Source organism: Panulirus ornatus, chromosome 35 (assembly GCF_036320965.1).
Source record: "Panulirus ornatus isolate Po-2019 chromosome 35, ASM3632096v1, whole genome shotgun sequence".
NCBI lineage: Eukaryota > Metazoa > Arthropoda > Malacostraca > Decapoda > Palinuridae > Panulirus > Panulirus ornatus.
Genome location: NC_092258.1, coordinates 12,671,165 through 12,694,816, shown reverse-complemented (window position 1 = coordinate 12,694,816; position 23,652 = coordinate 12,671,165). Strand labels below are relative to the sequence as shown.

The 23,652-nt window shown below is 40.7% G+C and overlaps 1 protein-coding gene across 1 annotated transcript in view; it reads left to right on the top strand.

Annotated features, from left to right (window-relative positions):
- Positions 1–23,652, top strand: part of LOC139760168 (sphingomyelin synthase-related protein 1-like) — a 105,276-nt gene that overhangs the window by 69,845 nt on the left and 11,779 nt on the right. The window contains exon 5 of the mRNA XM_071683088.1: positions 8,602–8,719. Within this exon, the coding sequence (XP_071539189.1) occupies positions 8,602–8,719 (118 nt within the window). The remainder of the gene's footprint in view (positions 1–8,601; positions 8,720–23,652) is intronic.

Genomic DNA, 23,652 nt, shown 5'->3' with positions numbered 1-23,652 from the left:
ACATCCTAATTCTCAATTGCAAGGGACTTCTTGTTCTCTGGTGCTGAAAGTTCACTTGGGTGTGTAACACATGGTCTTAGCTGGATTTGTAGTAGTTGGACAGCAGCCAGGTCTCTGGGCATGAGTGTCTGGGGCCAAACATTGGCTCCATGTCCTCCATGTCAGGTCAGCCTGTCCGTGCTCGTGTTTCCTACAACAGCATTAAGTCAGTCAAGCTAGAAGCACATCCTCAATATTCACCCATGCTGCATGGGACACACAAGCTGCTTTCCTCGCCTCTCATATGCTGCCCAGTATTTCTTAGTGGATGTTGAATGCTATTCCTTCCTGGGGTGGGTAACTGTCTCTAAGGGGGTAGGGTACTTGACTTTCCCCCCGAGCTGGGTAACTGTCTCCAAGGAGGTAGGGTACTGAACTGACCCACAACTCCGTCTCGTCTGTTTACTGCACAACTTGAAATCACATTGGGTTCTCTTGTAATATTGTTTAGCTAGTAAGAAGCAAATTATCACATTGTAAGAATAATTTAAGGAATTAGTACATAAAATGACCCATGGAATGTATCATTATAGAAATTATTATAGAAATTAAATTGTATGGGACATGTCATCATAGCTATTTCCATATAGGATTACACCATGTGCAAAAGTTTACTATTTATGGTGCTCATTTATGAACATACAGTGGTACAGTTTCAAGTAACATCATCATGGGGTTTCCAACATATGATCTCCCTCCCCATATAGTGGCTCTTGTAATAATATATATTTTTATTGCAAAATGTAATATTCCCAACATTTCAAATAACAACTATGAGTCAAGGATACTATACAGGTTAGATAGATGGGACAACACTGGTGACCATCTGCTTTCTTGTTGACTCTGTCTGTGTTTGCTTTTGTGCAATAACGACATGGCCACACGATAACTTATACACACAATTAGATCTCGTTTTGTCCCACACTTCTGTCCTTTCACATTCAACCCCTCTAATGAAAATGTCGCAGTTCCACTTTGTGACCTTTTTCTATCCTGACATGCTGCTACCCTTATTCATAATCCTCATGACTGCCTGAACTCTCTACAAACACTCCCCTAGTGTCTGATCAGTTTTTCGAGGTTCCTCAGTACAGCAGTTATGCTTAACCACTAGCTGTGCTCTCTTCTGAAGGGATACCAGGCCAACAATTGTACCATTCTAACCCATCCTCCTGGCACCACCTGCACCTCAATCCTGTTCCACAGCCTACCTGGCTGTAGTCTTGGCTATATACTATCAAGCCCTGTGACCCATCTACAAATGTTCAGCTCATTTTTTGAGAGATCTAGACATAATGACCATTCTTCTGGCTAATTACTGCCTGGTATGATGCAACACCAGCTGCCATAGCATTCCCAATTTACACCGCAAACTCTGTCCTACACACCTATCACTCACTAACCCCCCCTCTTGTCTCCCCAGTCTTCTGTCTTACTATCTCTAATTCTCCTCTAATATGCCCCCTATCATCTCAACCTTACTCAAAGCTGGCCATCCCGAAGGCCATTCGAACCTGGGTTCGTTCCACCACCCATCGATCCCCACTGGCCACTCCACCCCTCAGCTCACATGGCAGTCCACTTTGTTCCCTAATTCTGAGTGACCATTCTTGGGATCTGGTGGAGGGGCAGCATGTAGGTTGGTTCGATGATCCCCTCTTGTCTCTGTGACTTCACCCTAGTTATGTTGAATCTTGTACAGCCCTGACCTACCTCCCATTGTTTGTACAATCCTCCTTCACTCCAGATACCAGTGATTTTGCAGCTTGTACCTTCCTATCCTAGTGTTGTTCATGAGGAATACTTCTTGTCCCATGACCCAGTTACTTTCCTTGGCACCTGCATCCCTCCTTCTTTTATTTATTCCCCTTTGCCTTTTCTCATGATCCTTCGCTGCCTCTCACGCTACACGATGAGTCTCCCCTTACTCACTAACCCAGTCCCCTGTAGACTCCATGTCTGAGGGGCCCACCACAGGGTCCTGGATCATTTGGGGGTCTCTCTCGAACAGCAGCCAGAATGGTGATACACCAGTGGCAGTGTGTGGAGTGGCATCATACTGGGCCATGAGAGTGGTCACATGTTCTGGCTACTTCTTCTTTTTCTCCTCCTTGAGAGTAATCAGAAGCTCATGCAAGGTTCTGTTGAACAGTTCCACCATACCATTTCCTTGTGGGTGATGAGGTGAATTCCTGATCTTCTCGTCCCTGTATTGTTGACACAGCTGATGGATTAACGCACTTGTGAAATTATTCCCTGGTCTGTCAACAGCTTATCAGATGGGCTGGACTTGTCAAACGCTTGCTCTCTCAGCACCATGGCCACTGTACCAGCTCTCTAGTCTTTTTTTTTGGGTTGGCTAATGCAGACCAGGTAAACACATCTACCACTACTAGTACATTCTCGAAACCTTTGCTTTTTTCCAACAGCATGAAGTCTGCAGCTAATATCTCCCATGGCCTGCTCGCCTCCTCCATCCCCAGTGAAGGGTGTGGGCTTGGTATCTCCTCCTTCCTTAATTCACACCTCACGCACTTTGCTGCATATTCCCGGACCGTTTTTGCCAGACCCGTCCAGTAACTACTTACTTCCCTTTAGGCTAGAGAAAAGCCAGTAACCTTCTTACATTTAATACCTAAATAGAATGACATGGGTACACATAATCTGACAATTAGATGTGCATAAGCACACCCTAACTGGAATCTTGATATCTAACCAGTTGCAACACTACTAACATAATCATTATGCATGGGTCTGTGGAAGTTTACTTAATATTGAATATCTAAGGCTACTCACAGTATCAGAAATAGTGTGGTGTGCATCCTAACTTAAATGCTAATAGTCAATGAACATCTTAATTCTCAATTGCAAAGGACTCCTTGTTCTCTGGTGCTGAAAGTTCACTTCAGTGTGTAACACATGGTCTAGCTGGATGGAAGCCAGGTCTCTGGGCATGAGTGTCTGGGGCTAAGCAGTGGCCCCATGTCCTCCACAACAGGTCAGTCTGTCTGTGCTCATGTTTCTTACAACAGCATAGTCAGTCATGCCAGAAGCACGTCCTCAATATTCACACGTGCTACATGGGACACACAGGCTGCTATCCTCGCCTCTCATACGCTGCCTGGGATTTCTTAGTGGATGTTGAATGCTATCTCCCCAAGGCTGGGTAACTGTCTCCAAGTGGGTAGAGTACATAACTTGCCCCTGAGCTGGGTAACTACCTCCAAAGAGGTAGGGTACTGAACTTTCCCCCAGAGCTGAGTAACTGTCTCCAAGGAGGTAGGGTAGTGAACTGACCCACAACTCCGTCTCATCTGCTTACTGCATAACTTGAAATCACGTTGGGTTGCCAAGGTGATCATTTCAGTTTCCCTGGTTAATTACTTCACTCTGTCATTTTGTCACTTTTCCACGCTCGATGCATTTTCATGGTGACGTTACTTGAAACTGTACCACTGTATGTTCGTAATTCAGCACCGTAAATAGTAAACTGCTATGATGACATGTCCCATACTATTAAATTTCTATAATCAACCTACTGCTATATTCATGATGCATGTCATGGGTTATCTTACATACTGATTCCTTACATTATTCTTACAATATAATGCTTTGCTCCTTACTAGCCAAACAATATTACAAGAGTACCCATATGTGGCTTCTTTCTCGCCCCCTGCAGTAGGGATGTGATGGGGGGTCAGTAGGTGGCTGTTGGCCCCTCGCTGTTGACCCATGACTTGGCTCAGTCCATTGACAGCACATTGACCCCAGTATACCACATCGTTCCAGTTCCCTTTATTCCTTGCATGCCTCTCATCCTCCTGTATGTTTAGGCCCGGATCACTCAAAATCCTTTTCGCTCCATCCTTCCATCTCCAATTTGGTCTCCCACTTCTTGTTCCCTCCACCTCTGACACATATATCCTCTTTATCAATCTTTCCTCACTCATTCCCTCCATATGTCCAAACCATTTCAACACATCCTCTTCTGCTCTCTCAACCACACTCGTTTTATTTCCACACATCTCTCTCTTACCCTTTCAAAACTTACTTGATCAAACCACGTCACACCACTAATGTCCTCAAACATTTATTTTCCAACACAACCACCCTCCTCTGTACAACCCCATCTATAGCTCATGCCTCACAACCATATAAAATTGTTGGAACTACTATTCCTTCAAACAGACCCATTTTTGCTCTTTAAGATAGCATTCTCTCCTTCCACACATTCTTCATCCCTCCAAGATCCTTCACCCCCACCCTCATCCTGTGACTCAATTCCCCTTTTTTGCTTCCATTTACTGTTAAGACCACTCCCAGATATCCATAACACTTCACTCCAGTTTTTCTTCATCTAACCTTACATCACAATTAACTTATCCCTCAACCTTACTGAACCTAATGACCTTGCTTTTATTCACATTTACCCTCAACTGTCTCCTTTCACAAACTTTTCCAAACTCAGTCACCAAACTCTGCAGTTTCTCACTCGAATCAGCCACCAGAGCTGTATCATCAGCAAACAACAACCGACTCATCCCACACCCACTCATCTCCAACAGACTGCATACTCGCCCCTCTCTCCAAAACTCTAGCACTTACCTCCCTAACCACCCCATCTGCAAACAAATTCAGCAACCATAGGGACATCACACACCTCTGCCGCAGACCGATCTTCACTGAAAACCAATCACTCTCCTCTCTTCCTGCTCATACACATGCCTAACATCCTTGATATAAACTTTTCATTGCTTCTGGCAGCTTACCTTCTACACCACAAAGCCCCTCTATCAACCCTGTTATATGCCTTCTCCAGATCCGTAAGTGCTACATACAAATCTCTGCTTTTCTAAGTATTTCTTACACACATTTTTCAAAGCAAACACTTGATCCACACATCCTCTACCACTTCTGAAACCATACTGCTCTTCCTCAGTATGACACTCTATACAAACCTTCACCCTCTCAATCAATACCCTCCCATACAATTTCCCAGGAATACTCAACAAATTTATGCCTCTGTAATTTGAACACTCACCTTTATCCTCTTTGCCTTTGTACAATGGCACTATGCGTGCATTCTTCCAATCCTCAGGCAGTTCACCTTAATCCATACATACATTGAATATCCTTACCAACCATTCAACAACGCAGTCACCCCCTTTCTTGATAAATTCTAATGCAGTACCATCCAAACCCACCGCCTTGCCGGGTTTCATCTTATGCAAAGTCTTCGCTACCTCTTCTCTCGTAACCAAACCAGACCCTCTCACTTTGCACACCATCCCAACCAAAACACCCTATATCTGCCACTCTATCATCAAACACATTCAATAAACTTCAAAATACTCACTCCATATCCTTCTCACTTCATCACTAACTGTTATTATGTCCCCTCCTATCCCTATCACCGATGTTCCCATTTGTTTTCATGTATTATGCATGTTGTTTACCTCCTTCCAAGACATCTTTTTATTCTCTCTAAAATTCACTCCAACTCTTTTTCAACCCTTGTGCCTTCCTCTTGACCTCCTGCTGCTTTCTTTTATACATCTCCCACTCATTTGAATTCCTTCCTAGTAAGTGTCATCCAAATGCCTCTCTTTTCTCTTTCACTAACAACTTCATCCCAAGTTATATATCATTCCAAGGAACTTGGCAATCATACCATAGAAGTGATCCTTGGGAATAGGGGAGAAAGAATACCTCCCATGTATTCCCTGCATGTTGTAAAAGGTGACTAAAAGGAGTGCGAGCAGGGGCTGGAAATCCTCCCCTCCGGTTTTTACTTTTTCAAAAGATGGAAGAGAGATGGGGGCCAAGTGAGGATTTTCCCTCAAAGGCTAAGTTCTCTGTTCTTGATGCTACCTTGCTAACGCAGGAAATGGCGAATATGTATGTTGACTTTTTCTGAATCATGAATCTTCATTTTTGTGACACTACCACCACTACTTTTTCCATTATTAACAGTTGGACGTTTGCTGAGTCATTATTAGCTTAATTAGTGGCCTCAAAACTATCTTTAATTAGCCTCCAATTGATATGGGGCTTATACTGGGGGTTTACCTTCCTCCATCATGTTATATTTTCTTTTGGTTCTAATTTTAGTCTCTTGTGACATAAGGTATATCTACTTAACATTAGAGTATACCATACCTTTTAACTTAAATGACTGAGGGCAAAAGTAACACATACAAGTATGCACAGCTAGGATTCCCATGGTTGAGACATTGTGTTATATGGGTAACTGTGACTCTAGGATTCTTATTGTGACATAGGCCACCTCTGCAAATCTATAAAGTGCACCATCAAATATAGATTAGGGTGGAAAAAGGCAGTTTGTACAAGTATGGCTAGTGTCGTCCTTCTGTAAAATGTACAAGGATGACTAGGGGCCCTTGGAAGGGTTAAAGAGGCAATGACTTTTGAAAGGGCTGGTACTACAAAAGCCTTCCTTCTCAGAAAGAGTAGGATTGGAGATTCTTTGCATACCAGGAATCTGGGAATTAAGGCCCATAAACTTTCTAGATTTTTTTATGCTTTTATTTAAAGGTTTATGTCAAGAAAAGGATGGGAAGAGGGAAAATGTGAAAATAGTGTTAGAATGAATAATATTGGTATATTTTGCATATAGGGAGGTGTTGAGAATGCCTATTAGCTTAGTGTTAACTCTTTTTACATATAAAGGGATGAGCCTTCCCAGTATCTGAGGTGAATGAGGTATTCAAGTCAACTGAGCATAGACGCTTATGATGATTTTAATTTGTGGCATTGTTTCTGATCTTTGCCTTGTTTACATGCATTTGTTCAGAAGTGAATGCTGAATAATAGTACAGGTACACCACTGAATTTCTGGCAACCAATGGTTCGGTACCTCCTTTAGTCCAGACAAAATTATGTTAGGGAACTTGAAATTACCACGGCCACCAGACTAGTTTACTGGGCAGCCACAGATGATGTTTTGTGTAGGGCGCGCTTATTTACATTCTTTACACTGCACTTGTTGGTGGTGATACTGCAATTCTATGAGATTCATAGCTTATTTTGCTTAAATTTAACCCTAGCTATGGCTTCTAAGACATATGAGAGTGTCAGTCGTGGTGTCAAATGTAAACACCAGATTAAGTAGAACGATTGAAAAAAATGGACTGTAGTGTTTCAGTGCATAAGCTGTGTGACATCTACAGTATTGGTTCGTCACCTCTTTTGATATAAAGAAGCAAAGGGAGAAAATATTGAAATTCTATGCAGACAGCAATTCCAAGAAGCACGTGATGATTAGGAAAACTATGAAAAATGAAATGGTTTCGACAGCATCAGAATGATGGAGTGGATTTGTCAGGTAGCATGACAATGAACCAGGTTAAGTTGTTCCATCAATTTCAACATGAGTATAACTATAGTGAAGGATGGCTTCAAAGATTCAAGAAGCATCATGGAATTTCCATGAATAAAGTTTGCTGAGAAAAGCGGTCTGCAAACCACGAAGGACCTGCCAAGTTTGTGGACGAATTTGCAAAACTCGTAGGTGTATAATGTATTTCATTTATTTATTTAATTTACATTTGATATTTGTTTAATTTAAATTTCTAACAGTCCATGGTAAACTTTAAACACATGGGAGATGTATTATTAGTGGGTTAGAGGTGTGTTGATGAATTATTATTACGTGACCACGGTTAATCTGGTAGGGCTTTGGAACCAAGAGTGCTGGAAAATTAGTGATGTACTTGTACATACACAATATAGTAGATCTTATATGAACATCACCATTTTGAAATTTATTTATTGATTGCTGCAATATGTATTTATTTCTGATGTGAGGGGACTGGATGATGGGGTGGGGCCACTGAACTTGACATGCAGCATTTCAAACCGTAAAATGCACCAACAGACCTGAAAGTGGATTTTTAGAATTTAGTAAATATGCATACAGATTATGCCAGAATGAGTATTCTCAAAGATGAATATTGAAACATTTGTGTGCCAGTGTTGATGAGGAGACAGAAAGCATGCCCAGCTTCTTATGGCATGGAGAGTTTTAGATGGTTCTGTATACAAGGTGCCACTTATATATAAAGCATGTAAAAGATATATTTGGATGGATATGGAGTGCCTTTATGTTATCTAATAGACCAGTTTTCCTTGTTCGCATAAGTGCAGTATAAGTGTGTTGTATAGTGAAAGTTTGCCCCTTCTATTATGACTCCTTACTATACACACTGCAGAACCATATGCTGGTTATCTCACTTTTTCATCCACATTATTTTCAAGAATTGATGTTATCTTTTTTCTTTGTTATCATCCTCCTTTGTTTGTATCATTTTTCTGAATGTTTCATTCATATCCTTCTCTCCCTTTAAATGTCAGTTGAAATAGCCCTTACTGACTGGAAATTTATGTTGTAGGTTAAGCAGTTGTCAATTGCTTCATTTATTTATGATCATGTGTATGCTCATAGTATGTTGATTATCCACCTTGTTATGAATATTATACAAACTACAATTGAAATTGCACAATAGATGAATTTCGACTTTTTTATTATCATACACATTGCAGATCCATAGCAGTCAGACGGTTTTGTGCATTGTCTGGGTCAGTTTTTCTGCTAAGGTGTGCCACCATGTTCATCACAAGCCTCTCAGTGCCTGGTTCCCACCTGGAATGTGCTCCCAGGGTCAGTAAACGTTTGGTGTAAATGACTTCATTAATAATTATAATGATAGTAGCGATATTTAATTACTACACTGTAATAACAGTTTCCTTTCCACAGGCACATGAATTTATTATGTAAATGGATGATTGTTTTGGTAATAATGGTACAAAGTTTTAGCCCTTACATTGCTCTGTGCCTCACATGAGGAATCATCATGGGTTGTTTGGTGCCTCATATGAGGTTTAATGCTTTCTTCCCTTATTTGAATTTTAGATTTTATCCATAGATGTCATTAGCTACTTAATGACACAGTTAGAAAAACATTACACATCACAGTCACCCGTAAATCGTCAGAGAGAGTGGATATGCATGGTGGTGGTAGGAATTCATATTTACTTGTCAACTACTATGGTTAGTTTTATGATAAAAGAAACAGTTTAAGTTGTATTGATGTGTATATTTGTGATGAAAATGAGTTTATTTTTCTCTGTATTTTTGTGAATAATATTCTGAGTGTAAATGATGTGTAAATGCATGAATTGTGTGCATGAGAATATGTATATGTAAATAGTAGGAAAATTATGTGTATGGGATGCATAAAATCATGCTCATAGATATCATAGTGTTTAGTGCATTGAGCAGTATGGAGAGCAGAATCACATCTGGAAGACATTCATGGATATGGAGCATCCATGTGGAGCCACCAGCAAGGGTTCTTTCCTGTCAACTCACTACCTTCTTCCACACCAATGAAGAGAAAGTGTATTGCTCTTTTGGGTATTTTCTTCATTAAATAATGATGTAGATATTTTTTTTATACATGATAAGAAAAATATTTTTTCATTATTATTATTATCATACTTGATCACCATTTCCTGTTTCAGCGAGGTAGTGCCAGGAACAGACAAAGAATGGCCCATCCACCCACATACACATGTATATACATAAATGCCCATACACTCGCATTATTTATTTTTATTTATACTTAATCGCCGTCTCCCGCATTAGTGAGGTAGTGCAAGGAAACAGAAAAAAGAATGGCCCAAACCCATCCACATACACACGTATATACATAAACACCCGCACATGCACATATACATATCTATACATTTCAACGTATACATACATATACATACACAGATTTATACATATATACACATGTACATATTCATACTTGCTGCCTTCATCCATTTCTGTCCCCACCCCATCACACATGAAATAGCACCCCCACCTCCCACGCATGCACGAGGTAGTGCTAGGAAAAGACAATAAAGGCCATAGTCATTAATACTCAGTCTCTAGGTGTCATGTGCAATGCACCGAAATCATAGCTCCCTATCCACATCCAGGCCCTACAGACATTTCTGTGGTTTACCCTAGACATTTCACAAGCCCTGGTTCAGTCCATTGACACTAGTTGACCCTGGTATGCCACACCATTCCAATTCACTCTCTTCCTTGCATGCCTTTAACCCTCCTGCATGTTCAAGCCCCGATCGTGCAAAATCTTTATCACTCCATCCTTCCACCTCCAGTTTGGTCTCCCACTTCTTGTTCCCTCCACCTCTGACACATATATCCTCATGGTCAATCTCTCCTCACTCATTCTCTTCGTATTTCCAAACCATTTCAATACACCCTCTTCTGCTCTCTCAACCACACTCTTTTTATTTCCACACATCTCTCTTACTCTTTCATTACTTACTCAATCAAACCACCTCACACCACATATTGTCCTCAGACATTTCATTTCCAACACATCCACCTTCCTCTGTACGACCCTACCTATAGCCCATGCCTCGCAACCATGCAATATTGTTGGAACTACTATTCTTTCAAACATACCCATTTTTGCTTTCCGAGATAATGTTCTTCATCGCTCCCAAAACCTTCACCCCCTCCAACACTCTGTGATTCACTTCTGCTTCCATGGTTCCATTCGCTGCCAAGTCCACTCCCAGATGATCTAAAACACTTCACTTCCTCTAATTTTTCGCCATTCAAACTTACATCCCAATTAACTTATTTCTCAACCCTACTGAACCTAATAACCTTGCTCTTATTCACATTTACTCTCAACATTCTCCTTTCACATACTTTTCCAAACTCAGTCACCAACTTCTGCAGTTTCTCCCTCAAATTAGTCCACAGAGCTCTATCATTGGTGAACAACAACTGACTCACTTCCCAGGCATTCTCATCTCCAACATACTGCATACTCACCCCTCTCTCCAAAACTCTTGCATTTACCTCCTTAACCACCCCATCCATAAACAAGTTAAACAACCATGGTGACATCACTGGAACCAGTCACTCCTATCTCTTCCTACTTGTACACATGCCTTACTTCCTTGGTAAAAACTTTTCACTGCTTCTAGCAGCTTACCTTCCACACCATGTACTCTTAATACCTTCCACAAAGCATCTCTATTAACCCTGTCATATGCCTTCTCCAGATCCATGAATGCCACATACAGACCAATGTTTCTCTAAATATTTCTCACACACAGCCTTCAAAGCAAACACTTGATCCACTCATCCTCTACCACTTCTGAAACCACACTGCTCTTCCCCAATCTGATGCTCTGTCCATGCCTTCACCTTCTCAATCAGTTCCCTCCCATACAGTTTTCCAGGAGTACTTAAGGAACTTTTGCCTCTGTAGTTTGAACACTCACCTTTATCACCTTTATCAAGGCATGGTTTGATAGGGTTGTATGGAGAGGGTGGATTTGTCCGAAATGAAATGCTTGAGGACAGTATGTGATGTGAGGTGGTTTGATCAAGTAAGTAATAAAAGGGTAATAAAAATAGTGTTGTTGAGAGAACAGAAGAGGGTGTGTTGAAATTGTTTGGACATATAGAGAGAATGAGTGAGGAAAGGTTGACAAAGAGGATATACGTGTCAGAGATGGAGGAAACAAGAAGTGTGAGAAGAGATTAGAGGTGGAAGGAGGGAAAGAAGAAGATTTTGACCAATTGGTGCCTGAACATGCAGGATGGTGAGAGGCATGCATGGAATAGAGTGAATTGGAACAGTGTGGTATACTGTGGTCAATATGCTGACAGTGGACTGAATCAGGGCATGTGAAACATCTGAGGTAAACCATAGAAAGGTCTGTGGGGTCTGGATGTGGATGGGGAGTTGTGGTTTTGGTGCATTACACGTGATAGAGAATGAGTGTGAATGGATGTGGCCATTTTTATCTGTTTTCCTGGCACTACCTTACTGATGCAGGGGGTGGCGATGCTCTTTCTTGTGGGGCAGGGTGGTGCCAGGAATGGATGAAGGCAATCAAGTATGAATATGAACATGTATATATGCACGTATATGTAGGTACTTACATATATGTATATATTGATATACATATTTATATGTACATGTATGTGCATTTATGTATATATGTGCGTATATGAGTTGATAGATCTTCCTTCGTCTGTTTCCTGGCGCTGCTTCGCTGACGTGGGAAATAGTGATCAAATGTAATAAATAAATGAATAAATATCTATCTCTCTAAATCTCTCATGCCTGTTCCAGTTGGAACTCCCTCAAGGGTATGGCCAAGGCAGTAAAGTTTCCATAACTAGTGAATACCAGTGTTGCTTCTTAACCTTTAGTGCCTCACCCTTAACAGGCCACTGGCAGAGGGCAACTCTAGTGCAGTGATTGCAGATGCTCCTTCCTAATGTTCCTATTGACTACCACTTCCAAATGCTCCTACCTACTACTTCTGCATAATGTTTTTTCTATTTGATAATCCTGCCTAAATGTTCGTACCTACTACTTCTATCTACTGCTCCTACCATTTTGCCAAAAGGCAGGGCTAGTGTAAGTGCTCACCTTAGGAAAATCTAGAGTTATGAAGAATGAGCTATGTGAGTTTGGTGTTGTCATGTGTTATGTATGACAAGGAGAGATTGTATGTTTGTGGACAGAATACCATTAGTCCACATTTAGGTGAGGGAGAAAGAAAAATCAAATACATTGGTCAGAGGAGTGTAACTTGAACTGAAGTGCTGGCTCATTAAACAGCTGTCACTAGCCCTCATACTTATGGGGGTAGTACTGGTAATATACAAACTAATTAGGTGTTTGAAAGTTAATTTTACTGGTTACATCCATTTTAGAAAATCAAAATGATGTTTTTTCTCACCACAGAAGCTCATAAACAGTTATGATTGATTGTACAGGTCCTGATATTTGCATAAGTAGAACATCAAAAATCCATGTTTCTGAAGACCAGAAATTCGTAAAATGCATGGTGCAGCACATTCAAGATCTCTGCTGGTTAGAGCATGAGTTTCGAGAGTTAGCCAGTCTCTTTGATATGGACTACTGTAGTACATGCTACATCTTAGTCATTGTTCTCATTGTCTGAGCACATGGCAGTAAAACTCCAAGGAAACTTTTTTATGTGAGATATTTTCATAATCATTTTAGTTTTAATGGCATCTGAAAGGCTTCTAAGTATTGGTGCTTGATACATTGGTGCACTTACCGTCATGCAGAAATTGAAGATCTAATGTAAGTCGATAAGGATATATTGGAGCATTACCAAGTGATTCTTCTTGGAGAGTGACTCTAACTAGGGTGTTGCTTATCATAAATCAGTGCATGGAGCAAGAGTTTTTCTGGCATTGATAGGCTTAGGTATGAGAGGTTTAAGCAATCTCACAGTGAAGATATACTTATTGTAGGCCACTTTTGTGTCAAAGGGCTAAACAGTTTGAACAGGATTTGCAGGATGGTGTCAGTCACTACCTTAAGATATGTGATGAAAAACTCTTGGCAGATAAACTGCCTGCTGTAAAGTATGATGATGAATTTTTTAAGTCCAAGACACATACCTACTCTTCCAGATGTGTATTCAGTGTTTGGTATGCAAGAAACGAAAGATTATGTCTATTTGTGTGTGTAAATACTGCTGGCAGACAATAGTAATATGCTTGTAGTAGACAAGAGTGCTCATCAGCATGCCCAAAGAGGAGTAAAGGAGTTACTCATGATTTGCGGAAGTAATGTTATAAGCAGGCCTGGATCACTAAGCAGCTGAATGTTGAGTAGCCTAAAAATCCTTTTGTGATGGAGACTTGGCAATACTGCTTCAAGGAGGATTGTAAGATTGTTCTTCTGGGTAATTATTTTGTGCATCTTGATTTGGAATGTTACCCTCGCTATACTTTGCTGATCCAGCCTATGGATCAGGGAATAATTCGCATTAAGGAATGCACATATAAGAGTGAATTCATGTACCTTGTGGTTAATATTGATTTTATTTGTTGATGTGCTTGACATATTCAAGAATGTATTCAGCATCAAAAATTGCATTTATTTACATGCATAGGCATGGGGGTCTTTGACACATTCAACTTTCAGTTTTCATTAACTCTTAGAATGACTTTGGCTTTGAATGCTTCAGAATTTCAAGTGAGAAGATGGAAGCAAAAGTACTGCTTCAGTATGCTAAGGGTGTGAACAGAAAGATGTCAAAGAACGTGTGTGAAAATAACATCATAGAAAGGATGAATTGTGAAAGTGAAGGTGCCATAATCCTTCCAATGGAAGATGAAGAAATTGCTAGCGTGATTATAAACCCCACAGGAAATAAACTTGAGGACAGTGATAATGACACTGAAGAACCACAAGGGAAGAATATGATGGATCTTGTTCCTGTGTGAGTACTTGCAATGAAATTTTGAATAGAGGTGGGACTAGCTCATAGTGCTCACCACATGTTTTGCCTGACTTATATTACAGTTTCTTTTTGCCACCACCCACATTACATAACTGTCAATCCTGGTTTTATGGGGAGTGTTTTTATCCCTTATGATATATGGTTGATCAGAAATAACCCTCCCCAATGAAGGGAATCAATATTTTTTTCCTTAGTAGAATTTATCTATTTTTTTTTTTTTTTTTCATACTATTCACCATTTCCCGCATTAGCAAGGTAGCGTTAAGAACAGAGGACTGGGCCTTCGAGGGAATATCCTCACCTGGCCCCCTTCTCTGTTCCTTCTTTTGAAAAAAAAAAAAAAAAAAAAAAATGAGAGGGGAGGATTTCCAGCCCCCCGCTCCCTTCCCTTTTAGTCGCCTTCTACGACACGCAGGGAATACGTGGGAAGTATTCTTTCTCCCCTATCCCCAGGGATAATTTTATACATAAGTAATGAAAAAAAAATTGTATACTCTTCTCTGTATTGGTCTGGAAGGCACTTTGAGTGGACCATGGAGAAAGTAGTTGGATGGTCAGTGTGAGAGCATTGCGTTTCATACAGTGTGCTTTCATATTGTGTACACCTAAGTAGAATTCACATTTTATGATTTTTTTCTTAACATGATATCGCACAAAACCCATTAAGTACACCACACAAATATGTGTTATTTATGTGTTTACATAGAGTTTATGTTTTACAGATGTAGAACTTTATACATGTGAATTGACAAACATATGATTTTTATTGTAGTTCGTTGGCAGCCAATGACCAGGGAAGTATATTAACAGTACTACCCACCTGAGTATCGGGAGGTTTAGTGACAGCTGGTTAATGACCCAGCACTTCAGTGCTTGTCAAGTTGCATTCCACTGACCCAGGTAGCTGTCTTTTCTTTCTGCCTCACTCACATGTGGAGTACTGGGATTCTGTCCACAAACGTACAATTTCTCCTTATCATACATAACATGTGACAACACATAACTCACATTGCTCATTCTTTGTATCCCTAGAATTTCCTGCGGTTAGCACTTTGTCTTTTGGCAAAATGGTAGGAGCAGTAGTTAGAAGTTGTAGGAAGGAATGTTTAGGGAGGAGCACTAGGTAGAAACATCCTGTAAAAGTAGTAGATAGGAGAATAAGATAGAAGTAATTCAGCAGGTAGTAGGGAGGAAAATTAGAAGTAGTCAGTAGGAACATTAGGTAGGAGCCTTTGCAAATACTGTGCTATAGTTACCCTCTGCCAGTGGTCAGTTAAAGGTGAGGTATTATAGGCTAAGCAGCAGCGATGGAAATCACTAGTTATAGAGACTCTATTGCCATGACCACCCCCTTGAGTGAGTTCCACTTGAAACAGGCCTCAGAGATATAGATAGATAGATAGAAAAATATAAGCGATAATACTACAGTACTACATTAACACTAATTAAATTTCTGTTGCTTCCTTGCCTTTTATTTGTTGGTAATTGAAAGTGGGCACATACATGACTCTTATTTCCTGACTGTAGAGTTTGAATTCTTTCCACTTCTCATGATACTGCATATGTTCCTTTCTCCTAAATTGATATGTATAATGTGTTTGAATTCTTTCTAGATTGTTTATTTCCACTTGTTTGTACTCTGTTGCGCTTTATATGTATATACAGACATCCTTTGCTTTACATTGGCATTACATTTCTGTAAAAAGCAGCATAAGCAAAAATGATATAGTGATCTCATTTTAACCATATAATTTAGCATGCAGGACATGTGGTGAGTGCTATGCATCAGCCCTGCATTCTGTTAAAATTTAGTCTTAGGTACTCATAGATAGGTAGTGCTCTCTCTCTCCCTCTTCACCCTTTTTCTGTATAAATTGCATTTTTGTGATTTGTCTTTCTTTTCCTTTGCTACATAAATTGAAAAAATGCCACAGCATTAGAAAAGCATTTTCCTTCATTGAGTTAGACCATAACACTTGAGGTTTTGCAATATGTGCTCCAAACATCCAAACGTGCAACCATCTTGGAGTACAGAGATGAAGAATGACTGTGAACATACAACTCACAGCTGTAAGTTACTCCCCACCTTGATGTTGATTTTATTGATACGCTAATGATTATTGATTACTTTATTTATTTATTTATTTATTTATTGTGCTTTGTCGCTGTCTCCCGCGTTAGCGAGGTAGCGCAAGGAAACAGACGAAAGAAAGGCCCAACTCACCCACATACACATGTATATACATACATGTCCACACACGCAAATATACATACCTATACATCTCAACGTATACATGTATATACACTCCCAGACATATACATATATACACGTGTACATAATTCATGCTGTCTGCCTTTATTCATTTCCATTGCCACTCCACCAAACATGTAATAACAACCCCCTCCCCCCTCATGTGTGCGAGGTAGTGCTAGGAAAAGACAATAAAGGCCCCATTCATTCACACTCAGTCTCTAGCTGTCATGTAATAATGCACCGAAACCACAGCTCCCTTTCCACATCCAGGCCTCACAGAACTTTCCATGGTTTACCCCAGATGCTTCACATGCCCTGGTTCAATCCATTGACAGCACGTCGGCCCCGGTATACCACATCGTTCCAATTCACTCTATTCCTTGCACGCCTTTCACCCTCCTGCATGTTCAGGCCCCGATCACTCAAAATCTTTTTCACTCCATCTTTCCACCTCCAGTTTGGTCTCCCACTTCTCCTCGTTCCCTCCACCTCTGACACATATATCCTCTTGGTCAATCTTTCCATCATTCATTCTCTCCATGTGACCGAACCATTTCAAAACACCCTCTTCTGCGCTCTCAACCACACTCTTTTTATTACCACACATCTCTCTTACCCTATTATTACTTACTCGATCAAACCACCTGACACCACATATTGTCCTCAAACATCTCATTTCCAGCACATCCACCCTCCTGCGCACAACTCTATCCATAGCCCACGCCTCGCAACCATACAACATTGTTGGAACCACTATTCCTTCAAACATACCCATTTTTGCTTTCCGAGATAATGTTCTCGACTTCCACACACTCTTCAATGCTCCCTGAAGTTTCGCACCCTCCCCCACCCTATGATTCACTTCCGCTTCCATGTTTCAATCCGCTGCCAAATCCACCCCCACATATCTAAAACACTTCACTTCCTCCAGTTTTTCTCCATTCAAACTCACCTCCCAATTGACTTGACCCTCAACCCTACTGTACCTAATAACCTTGCTCTTATTCACATTTACTCTCAACTTTCTTCTTTCTCACACTTTACCAAACTCAGTCACCAGCTTCTGCAGTTTCTCACATGAATCAGCCACCAGCGCTGTATCATCAGCGAACAACAACTGACTCACTTCCCACGCTCTCTCATTCACAACAGACTGCATACTTGCCCCTCTTTCCAAAACTCTTGCATTCACCTCCCTAACAACCCCATCCAAAAACAAATTAAACAACCATGGAGACATCACACACCCCTACCGCAAACCTACATTCACTGAGAACCAATCACTTTCCTTTCTTCCTGTGCGTACACATGCCTTACATCCTCGATAAAAACTTTTCACTGCCTCTAACAACTTGCCTCCCACACCATATATTCTTAATACCTTCCACAGAGCATCTCTATCAACTCTATCATATGCCTTCTCCAGACCCATAAATGCTACATACAAATCCATTTGCTTTTCTAAATATTTCTCACATACATTCTTCAAAGCAAACACCTGATCCACACATCCTCTACCACTTCTGAAACCACACTGCTCTTCCTCAATCTGATGCTCTGTACATGCCTTCACCGTCTCAATCAATACCCTCCCATATAATTTACCAGGGATACTCAACAAACTTATACCTCTGTAATTTGAGCACTCACCTTTGTCCCCTTTGCCTTTGTACAATGGCACTATGCAAGCATTCCGCCAATCCTCAGGCACCTCACCATGAATCATACATACATTAAATAACCTTACCAACCAGTCAACAATACAGTCACCCCCTTTTTTAACAAATTCTAGAGCAATACCATCCAACCCCGCTGCCTTGCCGGATTTCATCTTCTGCAAAGCTTTTACTACCTCTTCTCAGTTTACCAAATCATTTTCCCTAACCCTCTCACTTTGCACACCACCTTGACCAAAACACCCTATACCTGCCACTCTATCATCAAACACATTCAACAAACCTTCAAAATACTCACTCCATCTCCTTCTCACATCACCACTACTTGTTATCACCTTCCCATTAGCCCCCTTCAGTGAGGTTCCCATTTGTTCCCTTGTCTTACGCACTTTATTTACCTCCTTCCAGAACATCTTTTTATTCTCCCTAAGATTTAATGATACTCTCTCACCCCAACTCTCATATGCCCTCTTTTTCACCTCTTGCACCTTTCTCTTGACCTCCTGCCTCTTTCTTTTATACATCTCCCACTCATTTGCATTATTACCCTGCAAAAATCGTCCAAATGCCTCTCTCTTCTCTTTCACTAATAATCTTACTTCTTCATCCCACCATTCACTAACCTTTCTAATCTGCCCCATGATAAAGTAAAGAAGACTAGGAGGTTATAACAAAGACAAAAGAGGGCAAACTCTCATGGTTATGTTTGACATGAAGTCTTGAAGCCCGTAAGTACTTAGAAAAGCTAAGAATCTTAAAAGCTTGTTGGAAGTCAGTGGAATACTCATCATGTATGACAGATCTAAGGATGATGAGAAGATAAGCAAAGAGTACAGTCTGAAGACAAAAAATCTGGAGATGCCACACATGGCAAGAGGATGGAGCAGCCCCATCAGAACTGAAGAGAGGGTAGGTGAGTTAGGAGATGGTAATATCAGACTGAAAGTGATGTATTTAAATGTTGGATTTATGGTTAAAGAACTAGAATTTAGGAATCATTTAAGGGAAAATGCACCTGGTATTATTGGAGTTGTGGAAACTAAGCATAACATAGAGAGAGACATGATAGCAGAAAAGGAAAGAGAAGGTAAAAGAGGGGGACAATTAGCCTTCTTCATAAAAGAGAGCCTGAAGTTTCATGGAAAAGTGGAAGATATCTCATTCAGAATATGCATAATGGGAATAGCAACTTTAGGGAAGAAGAGCATTGTGGTGTTAGTATATTATAATCCTCCAAAGAATTTCAGTGCACCAAAACAAATATACAATGATAACAGTGAAGGAACAATCATGATGGTACATGATGCAGAGAAACACTCAGTTCTTAAAGATGATAGATTACTGATAATGAGGGATTTCAGTTATAAAGAGATAGACTGGGGGAATTTGGATTCTCATGGTGATAGAAAGTCTTGGAGTAAGTTTTAAGAGTGTATACAGCAAAATTTTCTGTAGCGTCATGTCATTTAGTGCAAAAGAATGAGAGGGACTAATACACCATCATTACTGGATCTTATCTTGTCATTACTCCCCTCCTTGTATTTTTTTAACTTTCTAAAATGGGAAACAGAAGAAGGAGTCACGCGGGGAGTGCTCATCCTCCTCGAAGGCTCAGATTGGGGTGCCTAAATGTGTGTGGATGTAACCAAGATGAGAAAAAAGGAGAGATAGGTAGTATGTTTGAGGAAAGAAACCTGGATGTTTTGGCTCTGAGTGAAACGAAGCTTCAAGGGTAAAGGGGAAGAGTGGTTTGGGAATGTCTTGGGAGTAAAGTCAGGGGTTAGTGAGAGGACAAGAGCAAGGGAAGGAGTAGCAGTACTCCTGAAACAGGAGTTTTGGGAGTATGTGATAGAATGTAAGAAAGTAAATTCTCGATTAATATGGGTAAAACTGAAAGTTGATGGAGAGAGATGGGTGATTATTGGTGCATATGCACCTGGGCATGAGAAGAAAGATCATGAGAGGCAAGTGTTTTGGGAGCAGCTGAATGAGTGTGTTAGTGGTTTTGATGCACGAGACCGGGTTATAGTGATGGGTGATTTGAATGCAAAGGTGAGTAATGTGGCAGTTGAGGGAATAATTGGTATACATGGGGTGTTCAGTGTTGTAAATGGAAATGGTGAAGAGCTTGTAGATTTATGTGCTGAAAAAGGACTGATGATTGGGAATACCTGGTTTAAAAAGCGAGATATACATAAGTATACTTATGTAAGTAGGAGAGATGGCCAGAGAGCGTTATTGGATTACGTGTTAATTGACAGGCGCGCGAAAGAGAGACTTTTGGATGTTAATGTGCTGAGAGGTGCAACTGGAGGGATGTCTGATCATTATCTTGTGGAGGCTAAGGTGAAGATTTGTATGGGTTTTCAGAAAAGAAGAGTGAATGTTGGGGTGAAGAGGGTGGTGAGAGTAAGTGAGCTTGGGAAGGAGACTTGTGTGAGGAAGTACCAGGAGAGACTGAGTACAGAATGGAAAAAGGTGAGAACAATGGAAGTAAGGGGAGTGGGGGAGGAATGGGATGTATTTAGGGAATCAGTGATGGATTGCGCAAAAGATGCTTGTGGCATGAGAAGAGTGGGAGGTGGGTTGATTAGAAAGGGTAGTGAGTGGTGGGATGAAGAAGTAAGAGTATTAGTGAAAGAGAAGAGAGAGGCATTTGGACGATTTTTGCAGGGAAAAAATGCAATTGAGTGGGAGATGTATAAAAGAAAGAGACAGGAGGTCAAGAGAAAGGTGCAAGAGGTGAAAAAAAGGGCAAATGAGAGTTGGGGTAAGAGAGTATCATTAAATTTTAGGGAGAATAAAAAGATGTTCTGGAAGGAGGTAAATAAAGTGCGTAAGACAAGGGAGACATTTGCACCCTTCAGTGAAGGGTGCAAATGGGGAGGTGATAACAAGTATTTGTGATGTGAGAAGGAGATGGAGTGAGTATTTTGAAGGTTTGTTGAATGTGTTTGATGATAGAGTGGCAGATATAGGGTGTTTTGGTCGAGGTGGTGTGCAAAGTGAGAGGGTTAGGGAAAATGATTTGGTAAACAGAGAAGAGGTAGTAAAAGCTTTGCGGAAGATGAAAGCCGGCAAGGCAGCAGGTTTGGATGGTATTGCAGTGGAATTTATTAAAAAAGGGGGTGAATGTATTGTTGACTGGTTGGTAAGGTTATTTAATGTATGTATGACTCATGGTGAGGTGCCTGAGGATTGGTGGAATGCGTGCATAGTGCCATTGTACAAAGGCAAAGGGGATAAGAGTGAGTGCTCAAATTACAGAGGTATAAGTTTGTTGAGTATTCCTGGTAAATTATATGGGAGGGTATTGATTGAGAGGGTGAAGGCATGTACAGAGCATCAGATTGGGGAAGAGCAGTGTGGTTTCAGAAGTGGTAGAGGATGTGTGGATCAGGTGTTTGCTTTGAAGAATGTATGTGAGAAATACTAAGAAAAGCAAATGGATTTGTATGTAGCATTTATGGATCAGGAGAAGGCATATGATAGAGTTGATAGAGATGCTCTGTGGAAGGTATTAAGAATATATGGTGTGGGAGGCAAGTTGTTAGAAGCAGTGAAAAGTTTTTATCGAGGATGTAAGGCATGTGTACGTGTAGGAAGAGAGGAAAGTGATTGGTTCTCAGTGAATGTAGGTTTGCGGCAGGGGTGTGTGATGTCTCCATGGTTGTTTAATTTGTTTATGGATGGGGTTGTTAGGGAGGTGAATGCAAGAGTTTTGGAAAGAGGGGCAAGTATGAAGTCTGTTGGGGATGAGAGAGCTTGGGAAGTGAGTCAGTTGTTGTTCGCTGATGATACAGCGCTGGTGGCTGATTCATGTGAGAAACTGCAGAAGCTGGTGACTGAGTTTGGTAAAGTGTGTGAAAGAAGAAAGTTAAGAGTAAATGTGAATAAGAGCAAGGTTATTAGGTACAGTAGGGTTGAGGGTCAAGTCAATTGGGAGGTGAGTTTGAATGGAGAAAAACTGGAGGAAGTGAAGTGTTTTAGATATCTGGGAGTGGATCTGGCAGCAGATGGAACCATGGAAGCGGAAGTGGATCATAGGGTGGGGGAGGGGGCGAAAGTTCTGGGAGCCTTGAAGAATGTGTGGAAGTCGAGAACATTATCTCGGAAAGCAAAAATGGGTATGTTTGAAGGAATAGTGGTTCCAACAATGTTGTATGGTTGCGAGGCGTGGGCTATGGATAGAGTTGTGCGCAGGAGGATTGATGTACTGGAAATGAGATGTTTGAGGACAATGTGTGGTATGAGGTGGTTTGATCGAATAAGTAACGTAAGGGTGAGAGAGATGTGTGGAAATAAAAAGAGCGTGGTTGAGAGAGCAGAAGAGGGTGTTTTGAAATGGTTTGGGCGCATGGAGAGAATGAGTGAGGAAAGATTGACCAAGAGGATATATGTGTCAGAGGTGGAGGGAACGAGGAGAAGAGGGAGACCAAATTGGAGGTGGAAAGATGGAGTGAAAAAGATTTTGTGTGATCGGGGCCTGAACATGCAGGAGGGTGAAAGGAGGGCAAGGAATAGAGTGAATTGGATCGATGTGGTATACCGGGGTTGACGTGCTGTCAGTGGATTGAATCAAGGCATGTGAAGCGTCTGGGGTAAACCATGGAAAGCTGTGTAGGTATGTATATTTGCGTGTGTGGACGTATGTATATACATGTGTATGAGGGTGGGTTGGGCCATTTCTTTCGTCTGTTTCCTTGCGCTACCTCGCAAACGCGGGAGACAGCGACAAAGCAAAAAAAAAAAAAAAACTATACTATACTATACTATACTATACTATACTATACTATACTATACTATACTAATACTAATACTAAATGGCATGTAAATGGCATGAGATGAATGGAGGGGCATCACTAGAATGAAATGAAATCATGAATAGCCAGAGTTCAGATATAGAATGTAATCATCAGCATTGAGGTAAAGGCCAAAACAGAATGATGGCATGAACTGGTATTGGCAAGATTATGAAAAATATTGGACAAATCTAAACAGGAGACCATGAGGGAAAATGAACCTTAACATGATTGATCAGTTGGTGGGATACAAATAGAATGGTATTTTGCTGTAACAAAAATAGCATGCATGATAAGTACTCAGATTGCTCAAATATGGTGATACACTTTATTATGAAAAGGAAATATGCTTTTAGACATTAGAATTAGATAGATATTTTTCCCAATCTGTCACAGGTTGAATCAGTGTTTATAACAAAATACCCTATTTCTACAATGTTGTAGGTCTGAAGTGTTGCAACTTGAAGCCTTGCTTATTGAGAAGTAATGTCGAATACTACTGTTTCACTGTTTTTTTATCAGTTAG